Source organism: Cotesia glomerata, linkage group LG7 (genome assembly GCF_020080835.1).
Source record: "Cotesia glomerata isolate CgM1 linkage group LG7, MPM_Cglom_v2.3, whole genome shotgun sequence".
NCBI classification, from domain to species: domain Eukaryota; kingdom Metazoa; phylum Arthropoda; class Insecta; order Hymenoptera; family Braconidae; genus Cotesia; species Cotesia glomerata.
The window spans coordinates 21110019-21135630 of NC_058164.1; the positions used below are offsets into that span (position 1 = coordinate 21110019).

The 25612-nt window shown below is 27.9% G+C and overlaps 1 protein-coding gene across 2 annotated transcripts in view; it reads left to right on the forward strand.

The window, feature by feature from the left end:
* Window positions 1–5451, forward strand: part of LOC123268583 — a 51124-nt gene extending 45673 nt beyond the window's left edge. For both annotated transcript variants that reach the window (XM_044733808.1, XM_044733806.1), the window contains exon 6: window positions 4440–5451. In XM_044733808.1, coding sequence (XP_044589743.1) covers window positions 4440–4658 — 219 coding nt within the window. In that variant the 3' untranslated portion in view covers window positions 4659–5451. The remainder of the gene's footprint in view (window positions 1–4439) is intronic.
* The last annotated feature ends 20161 nt before the right edge of the window (window positions 5452–25612 follow it).

A 25612-nucleotide genomic window follows, 5' to 3' on the forward strand; every position in this document is an offset into this window, starting at 1 on the left:
TGTTATTTCAAATATTAAATATTTACTAAATAAATTACTCTCTGGAAACTTTTGAATGTTACTTAATTACTCGAACTACCGCTTTACAAGAGATAACTTTGGACTACTTGTCGCCACCTATCGGCTATTGCGGAACTATTCGTTCGATAGATTTAATTAATAATTAGAATTCATATTTCTCCTTTTTTAATCGATAATTCTCAGTTATAAACATTATTCATAAAAAGTTTTAAAGTATTCACAACGATAACAAAATTCTGATTTTTTCCAACTTTTCTTTCATATCTAAACCCCAACCAAGATCCTGACAAGAATCCGCAGGTGGGTGAGCCGTTATTTACTCACAGTTCCGCCTAACAAAAACTCCTCATGGAAAATTAATGGCACCTTTTTCTTCACTAATGTACCTTCTTTTTTCGTCTCCACCGAACTGGAACAAAAACCATGTCACCTCCAACACTAACGATCATATATTGTTATGTAACACGTGTTCATCAGCCAAAACAGAGGTCGAATATTGGAATACTCTAACGACAAGTCGTTCAGTAACATCCGTCAATTTCATTAAATTATCAGCATTTGGAAAATGTAATTTGCCGAAATTTAAATTTGCCAAATTTTCCAATTGTGGTGTTAAGCCGATGCCTTGCCAAAGTTTGGTAGCTTTTGGATTATTTCATCACTATTCTGCAGATGATGATGAATTATTCAGAGGACTTCGATCGACAAGGCAAACATTGTTTGCTACAATTACGTCACAGTCGGTACAGTGATGAAAGCTCTCGCTTATCCATTAATATAATGGATCAAATCTTAATTTATGAACCAAAATTACAATATGAAACAGAATACAGAAAATGAAGAAGGGCTTCTTCGATTAAATTTACGGGATGCTAATTTTTAATGGCAAACACTAAAGGGCAGTCACCGTGCAATGCAGCTAAATTCACAGTGGCTTTGAGTTGCATCTAGGTTTATAATTTGTCAAAGTGTATGTTGGTGTTGCGACACGGAAATAAATTTTCTTCAAAAAATACCGTAAAATCTTAGTAATTAAAGAATGTTCCACAATTTCTGGGCTAATTTCAATTTTTTTAATAATTATTCTTAATTACAATATAAAATACTAAAGAAAAGTATTATTATGTTTTGATGAAGTGTACTAGTAAAAAATAATAAACGTGAAAAATTTCTAAGATAATTAATAATTTTTTCACAATTTCATTATTAAATATTGCCGTAAAATCAAATGTTTTTACTGAAACAACTTCAAAATTTACCGGAGTCTTCTGTAAAAATAAATCTAAGTACTGATATTGTCCACCGATTTTAAAGCAGCGCTGTAATCACTCTCGACTTCTCAGCGGTATAAAAAATTACACATGTCAGATGATCAGTCGTAGTTGAACTACAGTTAATTTTAATAAAATTTATACAATTATCGTTTTAATAAAATTTTATGTAACTAGAAAATCAAAACGCTTCTGTCAAAATTTTTATTGTCGACAATTTAATTAATCAATATTTTTACAAATTTTACTCATTAATATTTAACCGTTGCCATGGTAACCGTTATCATAGTAACCGTTGCTATAGTAACCGTTGCCATGATAACGGTTGCCATGATAACGGTTTCTATGGTAACTGTCACTATAGTAACCGTTGCTATAGTAACCGTTGCTATAGTAATCGTTGCTATGGTAACCGTTGCCAAAGTGGTCACCATAGCAACGAAAAGCGACAACAATGAAAACGTCACATCAACTTTTTAATAAAGCTTAGTTAAATATTTGTGAAAATGTACTTTAACGACATTCGTAATTTTTTGCTACTATTAGCTATTATTCTATATAAATTGTAAAGTGAAATGACCTCAAAAAATAAATTTTATCAAAGAAATTAATTGAATATTCAAGCTTATTGAATTAAAATTTAGTATTTTTCAAAATATAAAACTTATAAAATTTATAATAATAATATTTCATTGATCACAAATATATTCAATAATAATTCTTCTTAATGTGTGCGGTAAGCTACATTGGAACTTTTTTTTAGGTGGATTTCGTAGAAAACTATCTATTGCATTGGTCCTTGTGTTGGAATTCACACGGAATTTTATCTCTTATGTAGTCGAGTAAAGCTCAAAATTAGCATTGGTTCAAAAGTTTATATATTTATGTATATATATATATGGAATATAACGCGGCTTGTGGACACGATAGCGTCTACAATTCTCAACGGATTTAGATGAAACTTAGTACACATATTCTTTGGGTAATTACCTTGAACGAGTTCGAAGATGAGCAAAATTAATCAATTAGTTTAGAAATGGCAGCCATTTAAAATTTTCAAAATAGTGAAAATCACGTTTTTGCATTGAGAAAACAATTCATTTAAATGAAATGAGGCTCGTTAACTATAAATAAATCTCTTATTTAAATATCACCAGAAATATTTATTTAATACAAATAAATTTATTTATTTGAGACAAAGTTATAGTATATTTGAATGAAATCCAGATTTGTTTATAGTTAACAAATATTTCTTTGGTGCTAACAATCGTATATTTCAATAAATGGTATGTTTGAATATACTCAAAGCAATGATTTTTAGTTTTAGGTTATAAAGTTGTAAAAGTGGACATATCGAACGTTTGGGGTAAAATGGGCACTTCTTTTGGAATTATTACTTATAGTGAAATTAACAATGACAATAAAGTTAGCCGACATCTAAAAATTTTTAGAATTTTTTTTATTGAAAAAAATTTTACAAAAAAATTTTTTTTTTTTATTTCATTTGTAAAAAATTCGAAAAACTGTAAGTGTGCAATTAAAAAAAAATATTATTTAGTTCTAATTTAACACATTAAGCAAAATAAAAAAATAAAAAATGTCGACTAACTTTATTATTTAAAATTAACAGACATCTGTAAATTTTTTCAATTTTCATAACAATAAAATTATTATGAAAAAATTTTAATTAAAAAATTTCACATGTTAAAATTAATAAAAATTATAAGTGTAAATTTTTTAGGAGCATTTTTTTATTGTATTGATTTGTTATTAAAATTTTTAAAATTGACAGCTGACGGCTAACTTTAGTATCGTAGTAATCATAGTATTTTTATTAGTACTAGAATTTGAATTTGCGCGCGCAAGCGCGCGCCTGACTATAGCATTTGCATATATTTTCATGCTTATGATATATTCGACCAATCACGTTACGAATAGTTTGATGCCACATACATTTCATCTCAATTTTATATAAGGATTATAAGTAATAGATATATTTTTTTACGAAAATAAACTAATATTGTTATAAAATATACAAATTTTATATTCAATAACACATTTGAAAATTTTCTGTAAAATAATTATTACTAAACGACACGGATTTTAGGTTAAGACATTTTTTTTTTCGTTCCAATAACTGCATGAAATATAAAAAAAAATTAGTGAAAAAAAAAAATGGTAATTCACAACCGGAAAAAATAAAATTTCTTTAAGATCAATAGGTAAATTAATATTATAATAAAATAAATATAAAAGAAATAGTGGTTGGTCACAAAAAAGTCAAATGTAAGCAATACTTTTACATTCAAAAATAGCGACACCAAGCGTAATTTACTTGAAACGAGATTTGTTAATAGTTAATAAATCTTTATTTGAATGAAATAAATGAGTCGATTCAATTAAATAAACCAAAACGAAGTAGTATTTGATTCAAAGTAATATATATTTATATAAAAGAAATTTGTTAACATTAAATAAATATTTTTGATTCATTTCAAATAAATCTGTGTATTTGAGTCAAACAAACCGTTTTTTCAGTGTAGCTAATTTTTGATAAATTCGTGTGAAAGCTCATAAAATCGCTTTCAATTTGACGTTTATAACATTGACATTTTGACCATTTTTAGTTATTTTTTCAAATTTAAGAGTGCAATTGAACCATTTTTAGGCAATGTGCAGTACAACCGACTTATGTACGTCATTCTATCAAGAATTTCATTCAGGGAAATCTACCTTCCATTTCGGGTGTGGCCGAATGGCGTTTTTTTTTTTATTTTACTGGAGACTTTGGTAAATTTTTTTCATATAATATTTAAAAATCATTGCTGTTGCTTCAAAATGGTAAAATAACTTCTAGCATTCCACGATTACAAAATACAATCCGGAAGTTTTTCTTATGAATTTAACAGTAAATTTAAACGAAATTTCTTTTCGTGCAATAATTGTAAAATAAGCTAGTGTTTATTGTTATTAACAAAATATTTCTATCGAATAGTGAATAGATAAATGGATTTCCTCTTGAATCAATCGCAACTATGACCACTGTTACTGACCACTCAGCTATTTAGTGTTTTTAGTAACTGTAGCTGGAACAGAAGTAGATGATGTAAATGGTTAATTTAATAATAAAAAATAAAATTCTTTCAGCCGGGGAACGACGGCGCTGGAATATGCGATATGGAGCATTGCGGAACTTCTCTGTGTATGACGAGTGAATTTGATGCTGACGGTAATTGCCGAGTTGAAACATCAGCCACTCCATTTAACATCAGGGTGGCGTTTGGGATGGGTGATCAAAACAACACGTATCCTGTTGACATGACGGGCATGTGTCTCAACTATGAACAGCTTGAATGTGCTTCGTAATATCCTAGTCTTTAGTTATTTCTATTTATATCTCTCTCTTTTATAAGGACTGTGATTTCGCTCAAGTTGAAATGCTCCCAGATGATTATGCTTCAAGCTTAATTGTTTAAAATATAAGTTCAGTTTATGAGGCCTTTTATAGTCGTAGTTAACTGTTAAATTTTCACATGCATGATAAGAAGTGTAATAGAATATAAGTTTCAAATGCAATTCTTGCCATTTACACGATTTCTGTTACTCTTATTACTACACTAAAAAAAGGTTTTTTCCTCCCAGAATACAAAGTATTATTGAGCGAATATTCTTACTGAAAGGAAACTGTTATAATCCCCACAGCAATACCAAGTTTAATCCTGGGACTATTACTCCATGCGACTATAGTACAGCAATAGTAATAGAAACGCGATCAATTTCCTTATTTTTACCTTATGTTGGTGATTGTTATGTAAAAAGCAACTGTTTCCTTGAAAATTGTTAAACCCTAAAAAATTATCCTTGCACAGTAATAAAAGTGTTGGTTAACATTTATTGATTAATATCTGCAATTATTGATAGTTCGGTAATAAGTAAAGTTGAGTTTAATTTCCCGGGTCGAAAAATTTAAACTGATTTTAAGCTAAATGATCGGCATTTGAACTTATTGATCTGTATTTGAACTTTTAAAAACATTTTCATTTGTATTTGATCTACTATTCAAATTATGTTTGATCTGTTTTAAGTCTAAATAACCTTTTAGTAAAATAATTGAGCAGCTATGAATATTTTATGCTGTTTCTAATCTGATGACACTAAAAAGTTTTAAAAGTTTGATCGGTTTTTAGTCTAGTTAATTTGTAAATGGACTTTATGTATTGTTTTCAAATTAAATATGAAATCTTATTCTGTTATTGATCTATAATTTTTACTCTAAATGTTCGAAGGCCAAAAGTCGACTAAGATGGCAACTTATAATTTTTTTTGACTCAAAAGTATCTCATTAAAAATTATAAGTCGCATTTATTTGAAAAAATAAATTAATTTATAATATATTCATGCGCTCTCTTGTTTTATGAACTGAACGTCGATTATAACCTTACATCTGTTATATTTATTTGTCATGGCTTAACATTTCATGGATTATAAAAGTTTTGTAACTGCGAATATTAGTTGCAGAAATAACTAATAAATTTGTATTAACTTACGTATATAAAATAGTTCTCATCGTTTGATTGGATCTAAATTAAGAGTTTTCTAATTATCGATATTGAACATAATGTGAATACATCGACAAGATTAAAATGTTGACAAGATGACAAGATTAATATTAAATTTTATACTTTCACGCATCATTTAATGAGCGGTATTTACTATTTGTTAGTGCGAAGAATATCGCTTGATATACATTGCACTACGAAATAGTGAATAATCCCGATTTCAATTTCAGAGAATGAAAAGCTGTGCCCTGTAAAGGATCTTCGAGGACATGAATAAAATAATAATAAATAAATAAATATATTATTATTATTATTACTATCTAATTCGTAAAAGGTCTGTTTTTGATCTACAGGCGATCAAAAACCGACTAAAAATTATGGAACGTTTTGGTCTGTCAAAACCAGTTAAATGATTGTGACAAAAAAAGTCTGATTTTGGTCTTGAAATAATAGAAAATAATTTTATTATAACATTAAAGATGATCTGAAATTGGTCTGAATTGGGAATAGTACAGGCAAAAACAGATTAAATTCTTATATAAAATAGATACACATAATAAAATTAAATTGAATGAAAAATATTAAAAATTTTTATTAATCATAAAACAGAGTAAATTTTTTGACCTGGGTTTATTTTTCATCATATCAGCACCGAAAGTTTGAATTTTTTGCTCTGTTTTGCGAGAAGGAAGTGCGACTTTTACCTTATGGAATATTATATACAAACAAATGAACAGCTTGACATTTACACTAATCTTCCCACAAAAACAATGGCAAAAAATGTAAGCTTTTGGTTAAAAATATAATGGAAAATATTATACGCGTCAGCGAAAAAAGTACACTGATAAAAAAAAAGTATGTGTGTACTTATGTACGCACGTAAGAAGTTAGACTTTTTTGGCGTAACAAAATAAAAATCTTTCTAAAAATTTTATCTTTCGCGTTATCCTACGTTTGTAGAAAAAACGACACTAATAATAGAAAAAAAAGTATTCAATACATTAAAAGTTTTATTATAACGTAATATATAGTTAAATACAATTTATTTAACTGTCATAAAAAAATTATTTCTACATAATTAAAAAAATCTGGAAATCGGTTGACCGCGCAGGCCAATCCGAGAACTTCCCGCTAAGTTTGCATTTGAAGCACCTTAAAATGTGTTTTTTGGTTAATAAAGCTTTTTTAATTAAGCTTTTCAAGCTTAAAGCACAGTTTTTCACATTTTGAGCTCAAAGAGCTCAAAATGTATCTATTACACAACTAGAACTTTTGAATGCGTTGTTCGATTTTTATTTTTAAAAAAACATTCGACGCAGTTTTTAAAGCACAAAAAAACGTACAGGTTTATATTGATTGGTTGAGAAATCTCGAAGATATTTCAGAAAAATATCGAAAAAAAAAATTAGGAAAACGGTTGACCCTGAAGGCCATCCCTGCAACTTCCCGCCATTTCTATACCTAAACGCTTGAAATTGCATTTATGACGGTTTTGAGCTCTTCGAGCTCATGAATACAATTTGTGTATTATTTTGAGCTCTCCGAGCTCAAAAAATAGCTTTTGTATCCTTTTGAGCTCAAAAGTTTGATAGAAATTTGATAAAACACTATTTTTTGAATTTTCAAACCACAATAACTTTTGAATGAATGAACCGATTTCTATGCGGTTGGTGCACTGAAAAAAATAATTGGTAGAGGCTACCGATTGGTAATCGGTAGAGGTTACCGATTTTTTTTCGGTAGAGGCTACCGATGTTTCGGTAGAGGCTACCGATTTTTCGGTAGAGGCAACCGATTAAAATCGGTAGAGGTTACCGATTGGAAATCGGTTGCTGCTACTGAAAAAAAATCGGTAACCTCTACCGATTTTAATCGGTTGCCTCTACCGAAAAAAAAATCGGTAACCTCTACCGATTACCAATCGGTAGCCTCTACCGATTATTTTTTTCAGTGTGGCATTTGACGCGTTTTTTTAAGCTTCATGAAGAATCTTCAAGTTTAAATTGATAGAGCGAAAAATTTCGGAGAAATTCCAAAAAAAACACTTTTTTCGGTTTTCTTTCGTCAACGATAACTCACGATTTTTACCGGACTGGCGGTGATCGATGTGGTTTTTTGATGTTAAGAGCTGATTAGTTTTTGGAATTGATCGGTAAAGCCGTTTTAAAGTTATTCCAAAAAAACTACTTTTGAAAAAATTTTTTTTGGTAGTTTTTTTGCGATTTCTCAAAATCTACCGGTTCGAATCGTTCCAAAGTATATTTAAAGTCTAAGTTTGGTCAAGCCCTTTCGAATGGTACCAACCGCGATCGAATCGGTCAAGCCGTTCAAAAGTTATAAGAGGTTTACATACATCCACACACACATACATACACACACACACACACATACAGACATACAGACACCATCGCGGGAATAGTCAGGGAAGCTTCCTAGGACCTCGAAACGTCGAGATTCGATGAAAACTCGATTTTTGTAAAACGGGGTGAAAACAATAACTTCCCGATTTTTGAAAATCTTTGATTTTCTTAGCGGGAAATTCAAAATTTTGTGAATTTTTAAACAACTATAATGTTTGAATGCGTCGTTCGATTTTAATTTTCAAAAAAGCATTCGACGCAGTTTTTTCATCACAAAAAATGTATACATTTTTTTTTTGAATTTTTTCGGAATGGCTCGATGGATTAACTCTCAAATCTAATCAGATTTAAGTTTTGATAAACCTTTTCAGATGATGCGTCGGAGAATTCAATCGGTTGATTTGTTTTTGAGAAACCGTCCGACAAAAATTTATTTACACACACACACACACACACACACACACACACACACACACACACACACATACACAAACACACACAAACACACACGGCCGGACATCTCGGCAAGAATAGTCAGAATGGCTTCCTGGGACTTCAAAACGTGGATATCCGATGAAAACTCGGCTTTCGAAAAACGGACCGAAATCAATAACTTCCCGTTATTGGAAAATTTTCAATTTTCTTAGCGGGAAGTTGAAAATATATATTTATGTATATTTTATTCGGAATGATACAAAAGACGTGTGTAGGTTCAGAAACATTTGAATAAATATCGTGAATACAGTTGCCAGTTCTCACGCAAACATACATAGATGTCCTTACTTTTACTTTGTTGGTAACTTTTTTTGAAAAACTAAAATGTTGACTAGCTAACTTCAGGGTGTCGGTTTTTCGTGACGGTGTGCGCGCGCATCTTAAAAATTTACTCTCATAATTTTTCCCTAACGCGCCAAAAGAAGTATAACTTCAAAAATATTTATTAATACAGAGAATAGCAAAAATCCGAAAATTTATATGCTTAAAATAAATAAAATAATATCTTAATTCCAGAGTCGTACCATACTTGAAACAAATCGGTTATATCTTGAACCAATGTTAACATCTATCTTAACCCAAGAGAAAGAAATTCTTGAGCAAAGTTGTATATATATTATTTTAAAACAACCAAGTTTCTTGATTCGAGAATCAATTTCTTAAGTTAAAAGAATTGAATTACTTAAAACAAGAATGAAATTTTGAAGAAAAAGTTTTTCTTGAATCGAGTCATTTTTTTATCAGTGTAGGATATTCCGATCTGCGTGTTCGCCACCCTCGCCTTTGGCTCGTGTAATTTTACACGCAGGTTAGAAAATTTCACTTTATTTCTCCCTAGGTGTATAAATCACCATTTCTTTAGCAGACCCAATTGTTATATCAAAAATATGTTTATTGGGCATTATTACATTTCAAACATGATTTCGTAAAAATTTCCTTGAATCCTGAGTTATTTTAGGGAATTTTCATTAATTCATATTTAGAGAGTATTTTTCACAACAGTTCAAGTTTTGATGGTTGAAATACCATCCATCAAATGTTTAGAGTCAAAAATTTTCTCATTCGAGTGACATTTAAATAGAAGTTAACGACCAATTTAGAATATCACGTGTTCTGAGTTTTTTAACTAACTTTTTATTTCTATTGATTGGTGTTTTTTTTTATCGTTTGATTTAACATCAAGTATCTTTCCGTATAAAATACGACAAATCTGTTAGTTTGGAGGTTATCAACTTGAAAACCCTGTAATCAAGTAATGATTTAAATAATGTCAAAAATATTCGAGCTTATCTAGCTTTAAAAATTTATTATTTATTTTTCACAAACTCGTCACTAATTTGCGTTATAAAGTAAAATAAAAGAAGTCAGTTAATTAACAATTTTTTCAGTGTTACTATTGTTGCGTCTCTAGTCAACGGTACAGTAAAAAAGTTTAAGATGGCGCTAGTGTTTTTTTCTTCACTATATTTACGGCAGGTTAGAAAAGAGATCGTGCAAATAGTATAGTGCCGTACGCAACAATAGTAATAAGTAGAAATACATAAAAAATTTAGTAGTAATAGGTTCAGCATAAGTTGGTTGCTTTTCATGTCAACCATCGACCCTCGTTATTACAACGCAGTATAGAGTTATTGTCATAAAAGGCTCATTATTTAGTAATGTTTGTATATATATTTAATATTAACATAAATTGTAATTTATTAAATATTTATTTTTATATTTATATTTATATTATGATAATGTACATAAAAATATTGATTCACTAATATATTTTCGGTTACAGAAAACATGACTTTCAATCAATCAAAAGTTTATTTTCCCTCTGCTCCTTGTCCTAAAAAAAAGAGTATTTATTATATACATGCTCGGAATATTAAGAGTCAATAAACTTCTTAAATTTGATGTTATAGAGGCCATAAAAGCTGAAATGAGCAATTACTGATAGCTTGATGAATAATAAAAGCACTTCAAAATGATAGATAGAATAACAGAGTTTGATTTCTAACTTGTCGATAAAAACTATAATAGAATTTTTTATTTAATCGAAGTTACTGAATCTTATTTGATTGATTGGTAAATAACGAAGTGTAAAAACTATTAAATCTGTCATAGTTCGTAAAAAGTAGTGATTTTATGTCCGAAGTAATTTTCATGTAATTCGATTGTTACGAAGTAATCGATGCTGTAATTCTTCAAATGCTTTTCAATAGTTTGCAATGTTTGAAATTGTTCAACGAAATTTACAGAAGTTGATATAAAAATTTTATAGGCTTCAAAATTAATAAAATAAAATTTATTTATGACTATTGTTATTGAAGAAAATGAGCTAGCTGAAAAAACAATTCATTAAATTTAATAAAAAAAATTTCAGGTTATGATTCAGGTCACGAATATCCGTCAACTTCAACTTTATTTACATGATGAAAAGAGTCCCACATTAATCATCGAATTTATGACAAGTTTTAAAGAGATTTAAACTTTTTTATCATATCTCTCAGTCATATTATGGCAGCAACAATATAAAAGTTAACTTTGTGACAATATTATTCGCATAAAATATCTTTTCTTTCTTATAAGCTTTCGCACTGGATCTAATAAAGTTAATTTCTGGATCAATTTTGATGAAAGATAAATTACTATGGAGTAAATCGGATCCTATACAGCTGAATCTGATTTATTTTACAATAAGCATTGTGATTTAAGTTGCTATCTGAGGTAAGTTTAATGCTACAGATCCAGTAATTGAGACCTGATCATATAAAATCCAATTAATTAACTAATTCATTGAATTTTATATGACGAGATCTAATTAATTGAATTTTACATGGCTCGTTATAATTAATTAGATTTGATCACATATGATCATATATGATCACCTCTGAACATATATGATGCTTCTAATTTTGTAAGAAAAGGTCTCATTAAAAATATATGATTATACAGGATCACACATCTATATATATAAAATTGTAGGTGTGTGTCCCTATATTTAATTTTGCAGCCAAAACTACGCATCGCAGACGAATAGTGTTTGTATGTGGAAATAGGTACAAGGCTTCCATCGTGCACTATGGTGGTTGTAAGTCGATAATTATAAGGGTGTAAAAGATACGAGGGCTGATCATTGATCTAAAATGGTCTAGATTGTTTTAAAAATTTCTGAAGTGATCTAGAAAGCTTTAATATGTATACCAATGTTCTGATTGATCGAGAATGTTCTAGAAAATTCTAGAATGATCCATAAATTTCTAGAAAGATCTGGGAAGTTCTAAAATCTACGTTTAGATTTTGATCAAATAAGAATGTTCTAGAAAATTCTAGAAAGGTCCAGAAATGTCTAGAATAATCTGGGAAGTTCTGGAATGATCTGGAAAGTTCTTAAATCTACGTTTAGATTCTGATCAAATGAGAATGTTCTAGAAAATTCTAGAATGATCCATAAATTTATAGAAAGATCTGAGCAGTTCTAAAATCTACGTTTAGATTCTGATTGAATGAGAGTGATGCAGAAAATTCTTGAATGATCTAGAATTACTCCGAATGAACTAGAAAGCTTTAAAATGTGTGTCAACATTCTAATCGGTCGAAAATATTCTGGATTGTTCCAGAAACTTTTAAAACATCCTAAAAAATTTAAATATTAACAAATAACTGTACTATGGACTTAAAAATGACCTAGCGAAGCGGGTATTCACAGCTAGTGATCATATATGGTTACATTTCATCATATACTGTCAAATCTAATTTCATAAGAACAAATTTAATTAGTGATATCTGGTTATATGTGGTCACATCTGGTCATATTATGATCACATCTGATTTCATAAAAATAGATCAAATTAATTATACTTGATTATAAATGGTCACTTCTGATTATGTATGGTCATATTTGATCACATATGGAGACATCTGATCACTTAGAATCTACATGGATCATTATAATGAATTAAATATAAAATATAACTAATTAGATCTAATATGAGTCGAATATAATAATTTAGATCTAATTCATCCGATCCGGTAATATAAGGCCCAATAAATCCAAAAAATTTAATCTAATTAATGGCATTCAGTAGTATGATATCCATTTTTTTAGACAATATGTAATTAGATCCGATAAATTCAATCTAATTATTCGGATTTTATATGACCAGATGTTATTAATTCGATTTCACATAGCTTATTGTAATGAACTAGATACACATATCGTCAGATTTCATGTTATTTGAAATAATGAATCAGATCTAATTCAGTAGAACCAGTGGTATTAGATCAAATAAATCCAATAAATTAGATCTAATTTATAAGATTCAATTTTATTTAAAATTAAAAATGTCCGCCAAATTAAACAAAAATTGACCTTTTTTTTTATAAATATCATAACTGAAATAATAATAAAGAAACTAACCTCTTTATAGAAGTTCCATATTTTCCCTTGACGTGTACATCCTCAGGATATGCCTTTGAACAATAATCAAATGAATCCACTGCATTTTTCAGGAAGAATAAAAAATTTTATACATATAAATTTAAACGCAGGAAACTTATAGAGAAGGTATATTAAATAAATAACTTTGTATTGAAAGAGTCAAATAATTTATTTACAAACCAGCTAGTATAAGTTTTTCTTTAAACTTCAGCGTCCATTTTATTCAGTACAATAATATTATATATAAATATATATATATATATATATATATATATATATATATATATATATATATATATATATATTAATGTGTTTTTCTTCAATATATATAATATTTTGCTGTTAATTATAATAACATGTTTATCAATGTTATTACTAAACTTGATATCTCGTTTATTTGTAATTAATGAAAGTTATATTAAACGCTGTTAATTTATTACGTCGGTTTTATTTAAAATTCGTGAAAATGATAGCAACGAGTCAACCATATTATTATCTTTCGAATACTATATTTTACAAACAATTAGTTCATTTATTTCGACATTGTTCTATTAAACTTGGTGACAATCAATTGTTAAGTTGCTTTTATATTTTTTTTTTATTTTTCTTAGTATCACGGGCCGAGGAGCTAACCACTCAACATCTTTATTGTTGTTACAATTATTTCACACCTCTGGTTCATACATTTTTTTTCTGCGTTGCTTTAAATTAATAACATTTTTTTTAAGAGATCAATCAAGTCAATTATTTTTATTAAATAATGATGTAATTGTAATTACTAGCGCTTGGAATCAAAGGGCATTAACTTCATTAAACTCTTAAATTATCAAAAATTATTTAGTTGTTTTTGGATAATAAAATTTTCATTATATAATTGTCATTAAAATTTATTTAATAATATAATTCAACGATGCAATTATTTCGTATAATTTTTTATTATAATTATTATTATTAATACTTTAGTATAAATAAATAAATTCATTAATTGTAAAAAAACAAATTTATTCTAACACAAATCTTATAAAATATTTTACATGCTAAGTATTGACGTTAAATTATTATTTAACTTTTACATTTATGAGGAGAGAGGGCAGACTTGCTTTTTTTTTTTATTATAGTTGAAAAGTTTGTAAGTAAAAATTTTCTTTAACTCACTTCAATGGCAATTTCCAATTTTCAATTATTTTTAACAGAATAATTAAAAATAAAATGATTTTCAAATTAGAGATTTTTTTATTTTCTGAAAAAATATTAAATAGAGAGCTCTAAAAAAATTTTTTCAAGAAAAATTTCTCGACGAATTCATTTTTTACAGAAAAATTCTTGATATTCCACGAAAATTTTTAAAGAATATTTTTATCGAACAATTCTGAGAATTTTATTTTTCCAATTTTTGTTCGTACCCAAATTCTAGATAGTTTATTTTTTGTATAGAAAAATTTTAGATGGCTTATAAATTTCCAAGAAAATTTTCTCAAAGAAAACTTTTTTCACAGACAAATTCAAGATAGTCCCTAAAAATTCCTCCAGAATTATTTTATAAAACAATTTGAAATGTCAAATTTTCTAAATTTCTGTTCGTACATTAATTTTAGATGATCTATCAATTCACAAGAAAATTTTCTTAAGAAAAACTCCTAGATGATGTTGTTTCTCACAGAAAAATTCTAGATAATTCACAAAAATTTCCTCATCGAAAAATTTTCGGAATCTTATTTTCTAGACTGTTGTTCATATCTGACTTCCAGAAGCTTCATTCATGATACAAAAATTCTAAATGAACATTAGAGCTCTCAGAAAATTTCCTTAAGAAAAATTCTCGTCAAATAATTTTCGAAAATTTTTAGATAATTTTTCTTTATAAAGTAAAATTTTCTTGAAAAAATTCTATAGCTTTTTCATTAACTAGAAATTACAGCTAGTTCATTTAGCCGACTTAAATTTTTAATAAAATGAAAGTTTCATCCACTCCGTCCATTATTTCTATCCCTCGGCCACACAAACCCATTGAAAATCCTAATTAATTATTAAATATTATGCAAAGTCTCTTAAATCATAATTAACAACAAAAATAATCGTCTGCCCTCTTCCATAATTAACGATCGAGCAGAAATGCAATAATTGATTAATGATAACAAAACTCTCCCCAAAAACTTATCGGTAATAAAAATTAAAAATTCATTAATCATTATTATTATTATTAGTATTATAATTAGGAATTTTCCATTAAAATCAAATAAATGGATTTTGGTGTCAATTTAAATTTATAATATAATATAATCTAATAATAAGTATATGATGAAAAATAGTGTGTAGTGTGTGTGATTATGTATATAATGTCGTGATGTTTAATTATTGCGTGACTAAATTTTTATTTTAATATAAAAAACAAATTATATTATTTTTTCTTTTAAATTTATAATAATTATTATTATTATTAATATTATTATAATTATTACTATTATTATTATTTTTAATCCATGTTGTTAAATCTTTCGCGTGTGACCTAATCCGTCTGTGCGTGAGCTCTAAACTTTTTTATAATATTCTATATTTCTTGACAACATATTCTTACATATATTTATATGTATACGTATAACATAAATCGGAAAGTACCTTCGTGATACCGTGATTTTAAAAATCCCTCGTTAATTCCCGCATCGATACCATTTTCTCGTACAATGTACCCACTCCTTTATACTTTTGAATCCCCTTGATTATAAACATAGATTTTACCCTTTTTTTTTTTATTTATTTATTTATATTCAGTGCTTACGTGCATTTTGTGTTCCCGTGTCTTTCGATATGCATTCATTTCGTTATTTGTAATAAATATTGTATATTTATATTTTATTTAACCCGGCGTATATTTTATTTCATTCCATGAATCCATTAAATGTATAATTAACGATTTGATTCCATTTGCGATTCGATGATCTGTCGGAACAATTCGTTTAGATCTGATCGCTGTTTATTCTGGGAAATCAGGTCAAAAGGGCAAGTAATATTGTGTGAAAAAAAATCTTTTACGAAAAAAATTTTCATATAAATTTTTTTCTGATTCATCGGATCATATTTTTTTAATGGATTGCATGTTTTAGAACGAATTAAATGTAATTTTTTTTTTTTTTTTTTTTTTTTAGTAACTTCAATATATTTTTTTTCGTTGAATCTAATGAATTGGAAGCAATTAGACCAAATACTTTTATAGGCTGGAAATTTTTATGTGGGAAATATTAATCTAGTTTGAAGAATTTTTGATAGTTGAGATCTAATAATTTTGTTTAGATCTAATTAATTGGAATTTATTAAATAAAGTATTTTTTTTTTGTTTCAGAATTGAATACACTAGATTCAATTAATCAACAAAATTCTAATAGTTTCGATCTAATTATTTTGTTCAGATCCAATTAATTGGAACTAATCAGATCTAATATTTTGCTAGTTTAGTTTTATATGAAAAATATTAGATCTAATAAATTTCAACAACTTCAATAGTTTAGATCTAATTCTTTAGTCTTGATCTAATGAATTAGAGTTGAATGAATCTAGTATTTTTTTTTAATTTCATATGAGTGAGGATAAAAAATATCAGATCCAATTAATTGGATTTATTAATTTTCAATGTTTAAGAATTTAAATATTAAATTCAATAGTTCAGATCTAATAATTGTGATCAGATCTAATAAACTAGAATTAATTAGATCGAATAATTTTTTATCTTGCAAGGTTTCGTATTAATATTAGATTTTATTTTCTTATAATTTTTTTTTGCTTCAATTAATTAGATCTGTATAAAATTTAAAATCAAAAAAATTTTAGAACCATTTAAAAACATTTAGAACAAAAAAAAATGAATTTAATTATACAAAATCCAATTATTTCATCGACAGAAGTAAATTCTCAAAATTTCTAACACTTAATCAGATGTGACTAACAAATTCCATGAGCAAAAATTTCCATCAAATAAAAAACTTTAATCACATTAAGTACCGACAAACTAACCTCTCATATGAAAATAAAAAAAATTTACGATCAGATCTAATCAATATTCCCCTCAGCTCATACATAATATTTATTTCAGTGTATAACATTAACATGAAAAACTTTCATATCTTTCTGCTGACTCCCTCGACAAAACAAACATATAAAACACTTTAAATATATTTAACGTCTACCTCAACACATCAAAAAAAAAAAAAAATAAAAAAAATAAAAATACGAATAACTAAAGTTAAATTACTATCAACGGCAGTATAGCGTTAATACTAATTTTGGTATCGTGAGCTTTATATATTTAACGACTTACCCGATATAATACCTGGCAAAAAAAACTCTTCCATAGTCACGTTTCCCTCATTGTTCCCTAGTAAAACGACAATTCCCCTTTTTGCGCCCTTACACACCTATTTTCGTTCCTTTTATTCACATTTTCTTTTCTTTTTCTCGTTCCTTTACTTTCTTTGTGTCTCCGGCTTTTTCTTCCTCAACCTATGCCTCGCCTCTTGTGTTCACTCGTTATTCATTTGTTCGTTAGCTGAAAAAAAATTGATTGTGGTGCTAGCCTCACGAACAATCTAAACTATTTTTTTGTTTTTCGCTATCGCAAATCGTTCTTTTTTATAAAAAAAATTTTAACTTTAAATTAGCTCAAATTTTCTGTGTTCGACATAACGGATAATCGATTTGTGCTGTGTCGTATAAATTTCCATGTGCGAATGAATGAGAGTTCCTTCCGCCTATTAGTTTTGACAGAAGTAGTAATTTACTTTAGTAATTAATTTTTTTATTGCAAAAAATCGGAAATAAACTTTTTCGGAATACCAAAAAAATTTTTATTTGTAAATATTTATTATATTTGTATTTTGTTTTTAAATCTTGCTGATAAATCTTAAAGTAAAAATTATTAAATTATTAAGATTACTTAATTTAATTAAATGAAATTAATTATTTTAATTTACACGTGATAATTTTAATGATTTTTTAAAAAATAAAATATTATAGAGAGAATTTGTTAATAAATGTTACTGAGAAAAATTGAAAAAAAAAAAGTGCAATTTTTTTTTAATATTGACATTTTTTGTATTGAAGTAAAAAAAGGTTGTATTTATTTTAAAAATCTCTATGTGCGTATTTTTTTTATTTTCTAACGAATAACAATTTTTTTATTATTTTGATTCAATCAAAAAATAAAAAACTCATTTCACAGCGAGCTTTTTGTTAATTACAAAAATATAAATCAATTAAAATGATTCACTCCGCATTCACTTCGCACATTTTTTACAGTGCATTAGTTTTTAACAAAAAATAAAATTTTTAATCTTTTACGCTTGCACAGTTGAAAAACTTTTAAGTTTTTGGTTTTTAGGTTAAGGTAGTTTGGTTGCCAAATGACTTCAACTTGACCCCATTTTTTTATATTCATTCGAAAAATTATGATTCAATACATCTATAGAAAAAAAATCAGATTTTTTTACCACACCGTTTAAGAGATATAATTAATTAAAGTTTTGGAAAAATACACGATCTCTTATGAGTGTATTTGTTCAATAACTCCGGAAATGGGGGATTTATAAAAAATTGGCCAGCTTGACCCTATAAGAAAAACTTTCCAATAGATAGAACAATGCTTCATACATATTCTATCAAAATTTGATAACGACTTACCTCATAGTTTTAATTTAATTAATTTTTTAATATCAAACATTGGTTTCTATCTTTGATGTTTGTTGGAGACATATTACTCCCCCATCTTTATCAGGGGAAAAATGGCGACTTCTCGGTGCGCGGCAAATTTGAAATTTAAATATAATCGTAAAGTTTTTTTGCATTAAAATAAATTAAAAGTTCACGTAAATTATAACAGATTTAACATATTGAAGTGATATTTGCAGATTTAAACAATAAATGAACACCGTAAGCAACTGTTTCAAGTACCGACCTTACATAACCTACAACAGTTGTTATTGTTTTGTGACAGCCCAGTACTTGTCAGTTGATATTTTAATAGTTATATTATTATATTTATTTAACCATAATTATGATTAAATAATTAAATTCTGATTAGAAATAATATTATATTTTATGCTATTTTTCAAGTGATCACTTGTAAAAAAGAAAAAAGAAATATCTATTAATTTGACCTCGGGTCAATTGCGACGACCAAACTACCTTAAGACATCGATTATAATAAAAAAAAAATTTCAATGCATAAATTCATTTTTTTAGCGAAAAAATTACTTATAATAATTAATTGGAACTAAATTTTTAATAGATAAAACATTTTTTTATGATAAAAAAAATTTTAACACAAACTTAATATTAAACATTCTTCTAAAATGTAAAATTTTATTTACAGTCTTATACTTTCGATAAAAAAAATATGTATATATTTTTTATCTGTCAAATTCTTAAAAATATTTTCAGCTAACCTCATTGTGAATTTGGTTGGAAAAATGGTTGATAATGTTTTTGATCAATTTCACTAAATTGAAGGAAATATTTGATGATTCACAAATTACGTAAGCATTTTTTAGAAGCGGGAAGGAAAAACGGATGCTTATGCATGCTCAATTAGAGAGGGGTGGCGCTACGAAGCAATTCTTGGGTTAAGATGTTATATATAAACGTCACTTGGCTTAAAGCACTACCGTGGATCTTTGAACCGATTTTCTCTTTGATAAAATGATTTTAGAAAAAATTTTCTCACCGTCATGCTGGCTGAATATATAACGTTAAAATATTCATTGTATTGGTAATAATTTATCACTTAAAAAATAGATTTCAATAAAAATAAAAAAAATGAGTTTTTATATTACTTCAAGGTGTTAGCTTTTTTTTTTTTTTTTAAATTATTGAAAATGAAAAGGTATCAAATGAAGTTTCTTACTAATGATCATGTTAATAAATTATTTTTTTAATATTATATAAATAAATTAATATTCAGGAACTATTTATAATTACACTGTAAAAAATTTGGTGAGTGATTTGCGGAGTAAATGCAATGTGAATTAATTTAAATTGATTTAATCCTTCCGGATTCTATATGTAAATTAATTTCCGTAACATGAAAGTAATTAATTTTATTTAATTAAACGTAATAATTTATTATTTTTCACTTTTAACGTTAGAATTTATCAAAAAAACTTAAAATCAAAATAATCTTTATGAAAATTTAGTTTAATGTTCCCGTCAAATTTTTTGGAAAATTATAATAAAAATTTATAAAATTGAATTTGAGATAAATTGTTTGAAGCATTCTTTACTAATTTGGAAATTTAATCTTATTTTTTCACTTCGAATTAATTTTAGATTTTTTGTAGTGTAACTTTAGTGCATAATAAATTTCCATCAAATCAGATGAAGTTTTTTTTTTAGCAAAAAATATTTATTAAACGTTTGAAATCAATTATTTATACCAAATAACTAAGTAAATTTATCAGCAGCTAAAAAATTCTTATGTAAGTAAATGCTTACGAAATTTATCAAGTTTTTTACGATTGTACCATAAATTAAACTTGCAAATAATTGGAATAAAACATAAATAACTATTAAATATCTAGAAATTTTTCAACTGTGCAAAGTATAAAACATTTCTATTTATCGAAGACTTTAATTAAAAAAAAATCAACTTATAGTTGTAGAGCATTATGTTAAAGTATCTCCTTGCATTTCTTGTTTTTAAATTTTTTCCATTCAGTTCTTTGTTCATTGTTTCTAGCAGTCGCTTCAAAGACGAAATCGATAGTAGAGTGCGCTTCTAGCACGCGATTACTCGATCATACCCGAATACATTTTTTTCAATTTTTATTATTACTTCTGTTTCAAATTTTTTTTTATTTAAAATATATACATACATAAGACTATTTCACTCATACAATTTAGTTTTAGTCGAGACTCATTGTTATTTCTCTCAATATTTGCGGAAAACTTGCGACAAATATATGTATATGCATTTGTCTGTAAATGTGTGTAAGTGTTTGTATATGTGTATGTGAAAAGTTTCTTTAGCGAATAAAATACGACAGGGTGAAAAAAAGCTCGGGAGAGGGTGGAAGGGGGAGAAGACCCAGAGGGTGAGTGAGTGTGGAACGTCACTATTCTATAGGGTGGGAATAAAAACAGGGGGCGAAGTAACGGAAAAAAGTCTGACACGGGTGTTGTATATATATATATATGGTCGGGGGAAAAAAGTTGCCCGAGTGATATGTCGATATAAAGGAGAATAAATCATCTATTGGATATTCTTGTATTCGGGGTTTTATATATGGATGTATTTATTGTGTAAATATATATTTGTGTATTTATATACTTAAGTATTGATATTTTTAATCGGGAGTTATTTATTTGTAATAAATATTTTTCATGTTTATGATAAATATTTTTAAATTTGTATATGATAAATATTTTTACTACTATTTAAGTATCTGAAGTTAATTTTTTTTTCACGAATAAAAATAATTTATTAAAAAAAAAAAACTAGCATAAAAATTGACTTATTGTAAATACTTTTTTCAATATCAAATTAATTCAATAAAAAAATATTTATCATTGTCCCAGGTTTTTAATATTGGCAGTATAAATTTAAATATCAAACAATAAATAAAAGTGACTACCCATACAGGAAAATACGACAGGGCCAGATATGGGCCACGCTTGGCGCAATGCTGTCTATCTCTGGCCCATGCTTGTAAACCCGCTTTGGCCCAGCCTTGGTAGAAGTCTGGAGTGATAACAGGGTGCCAAGACTGGCCCAAGCATGCTAACCAAGACTGGCCCAAGATTGTTAACCAAGACTGGCCCAAGTTTGTTAACCAAGACTGGCCTAAGTTTTTAAGCCAAAGCAAGCCCAGGCTTATTTACCACTATAGAATTTACTAAAAGAAGTAGATTATAAAATATATTTAGAATCTAATTGTTTAATATTAAACCAAATTAGTATTAAGAACCCAATTTCGAATAAATTAAATTCTCTGAAATAGAATAGTAAAATTCTACGAAACGGTTAAATTATTTTGTATAAAATGAGTAGTTTTTAGTTGAAATGATAAAAAAGGAAAATTTTAATTGTCATTGATTTATTTTAATTTTGATGTAGAGATAACGCAATTTTAGACGACTTAATTCTTAATTTAGACCTAACTTTCGCTAATTAGAGAAATAAAGTGAAATTCGCATTTGCCCTAACCGAGATTCGAACCCGAGCCGCGCGCTTGCCAGACCGATAACTACCCCCTATGCCGTACGACCGATAAATTGATATGTATCTCATCATTCATATAAACTAAATCTATATGGTGACGGAGTGTGACGGTTTATTATTTATATAATTTATGTTATTTAATATTGTGTTTTGATGAAAATTATGTATTTTTTACAAATGTTTAGTAATTAAAAAAGCAAAAGTCAAGTTCTTATATTTCTTTAGACTTTGTAAATCATTCTGTATATTTTTAATATCATATTATAAATTTTAATGTTTAAAATTATTAATATTAAAAATTCAACTGTAAATTATTATATTTTAATTTTTTTAAGACCATATCAATTTTGACGATACACAATTGTTTTGTTTAAAAAATAAATTTTCAATTTCAGCATTGCTATCAAATATTCGTTAAGCAATAAATATTTACTGTTCCAAATTCTGTTACTTAATGATTAATTAAGTTTGGATTTTCTATTAAATGACCAAAGTTAGGTTGCTCAATTCTGGCTCAAGTCTGGGTTTCCATTCGAAAGCCAAGGCTAGGCTTCCCAGTCTTGGCTAACTCTCGGGTGATCATTGCGTCGGCCAAAGATAGGTTTCCCAGTCCTGGCCCAAGTCTGGGTCGCCATATCACAATGTCAGGTGAATATAAAGACTTCAAAACCCAAGTTAAGGTGTCTCTAGATTTGGCCAAAGCTGGGTTATTCAGTCGAGGCCCATGTTAGGGTTACTATTCAACGGCCGAGGTTAGGTTATACAATCTTGGCCCAAGTTAGGGTTACCATCTAACGGCTAAGGCTAGGTCATTCAGTCTTGGCCCATGTTAGGGTTACCATCCAACGGCTGAGGTTAGGTTACACAAACTTGGCCTAAGTTAGGGTGACTGTAGGCTTGGCCAAGGCTAGGTTATCCAGTCTTGGCCCATGTTAGGGTTACCATCCAACGGCTGAGGTTAGGTTACACAAACTTGGCCCAAGTTAGGGTGACACTAGGCTTGGCCAAGGCTAGGTTATCCAGTCTTGGCCCATGTTAGGGTTACCATCCAACGGCTGAGGTTAGGTTACACAAACTTGGCCCAAGTTAGGGTGACACTAGGCTTGGCCAAGGCTAGGTTATCCAGTCTTGGCCCATGTTAGGGTTACCATCCAACGGCCAAGGTTAGGTTACTCAAACTTGGCCTAAGTTAGGGTGACGCTAAGCTTGGCCAAGGCTAGGTTATTCAGTCTTGGCCCAAACCTGGGTAATCATTGGCATGGCCATGGCTGATTGCCCAGTTATGGCCCGGGCATGGGACAATATAGGTTTGCCAAGATGGGCTTCCCAATAATGTCCCAGGCATGGCCCCGTCGTTCAACTCTGGGGCTTCCTGTATGGGTATACAGTTGTTAGCGATAAATAGAATTAAGTTATTAATAAATGTTTATTGAAAATATCGGAAAATATGAGTAATGAATTGATAAAAGATAATAAACATTGTATTTTATTGAAACAATTTTGCTGAACTGCGGTAATAAATAATTTCGAATTATTTTTTAGTATTCTCACGGTGACGATCTGGATTATAATGAACCATTAAAATAAAATTTACATTTCATTTTCTTTTTTTTTTTTAAAACGAGACGTTGTATTATTTAAATAGGTTATTCGTCACTGTGAAATAGTTTGTTTCATTTACGCAGTAGATAAATTCTGTGGTCGATTGTTGCTTTGGACTGTTTCGTCTTAGTCAGAGTTTGTACCTTATTTTTAATTATCTTTTCAGCAATTTTTTTTGTAAATAAAACCGATCAAGTAGGATAATCCTGTATCTATTAAATTTAATGAGTTAATAAAGAATTAATTAGAATTTTTGTTTTACGAACATTTGTTAATTCAGAATTACGGCGTTTTATTGATTAATCGTTAGTACTGAGCAGTTGGATCACATTTGAATCATAAATATTGCATATTTGATTATCTCTGAAACATATGTGGAGCATATATAAACAAATTTAAAGTAAACAGAGAAAAAAATTAATTTCATTTAAGAAAAATATTCTTGAATTGAAAAAACTCGTAGGGAGAAATTCGATTTTATTTCTTCGATAATTTTCTTTCTCGGTTTCTAAATTTTTGTTTTAGAATATGCTTATGTTTGGTTCAAAAGTATAAGTTTTTAACTCAATTTAATCTAATTCTCAAAACAAACATATTTTCTTCGGATGAATAAAAATTCAAATACTAGATGGCGCGTCAGCAAACAACAGCCGTATTACTTATGACAATTGTCATTTTTTATTTGGTTAGTTTTTGTTAAGACAAACCAATTTACTAAGGTAAACCGTCTTTGTATTTAATTATTATTGCAAAGCGTAAATAAATACAAATTTTATTAGAACAAAATCCAATATAATTAATAACTACTTTTAAGAATTTATCCAACGAAGGAATGTAATTGAATGATTTAGTCATAAAATATTAAAAATCTTAAACAATAACTAGTTTCGTATAATTAAAAAATTGCTTATTAAACAAAATAATCCTGACATTATCACAGAAAATTATTTTTATATAAGAAAAATAATCTACAGTATATAATTGTAACAACATGTAATCTCTAATATTTGTAAACTAACATTTTATAAATAAAAAAATGTATTTAACTTTATAACTACATGGAAAGAACAAGATTACACTGGATAACATTCCAGATTATACTGTGACATCTGTAGTGAAAAAAAATTTCAGATAGTAGCTAGTATAATCCAGATTATACTGAGTGATATCTGGATTATACTCATTGTAATCTCCCATTTCTCCCAGTAAAATCTCAGATTATACCACGTAAGATTCCACTGGATATAATCCGAGATTGTATCCTGTAGAATTTGGATTATACTCAGTAGAATCTTGGATTATATCCAGTGATATCTCCGCGATTTTTTTTCTAGCGCCTGCGCACAGCATTATTATGTGATTATGAACAGGTTAGATCTTATTGTCACAAGTCTAAACACAAAAACATACGTCTTGGACATTATTTTTACATACCTTGTAATTTTAATAATTATACTAGCTAATACTTGAAATTTTTTTTCACTACAAATGTCACTTGGTATAATCTGGAATGTTATCCAGTGTAATCTTGTTCTTTCTGGGTAAGAAATATATATACACATTTTTGAACCAAGTAAAATAATAACTTGATTAAAAAATATGGTATTCTTAATTGAAGTCGGTATTATCTTAAATTAATTTTTCCGGCCTCAAACCAAGAAAAAAATACTTAG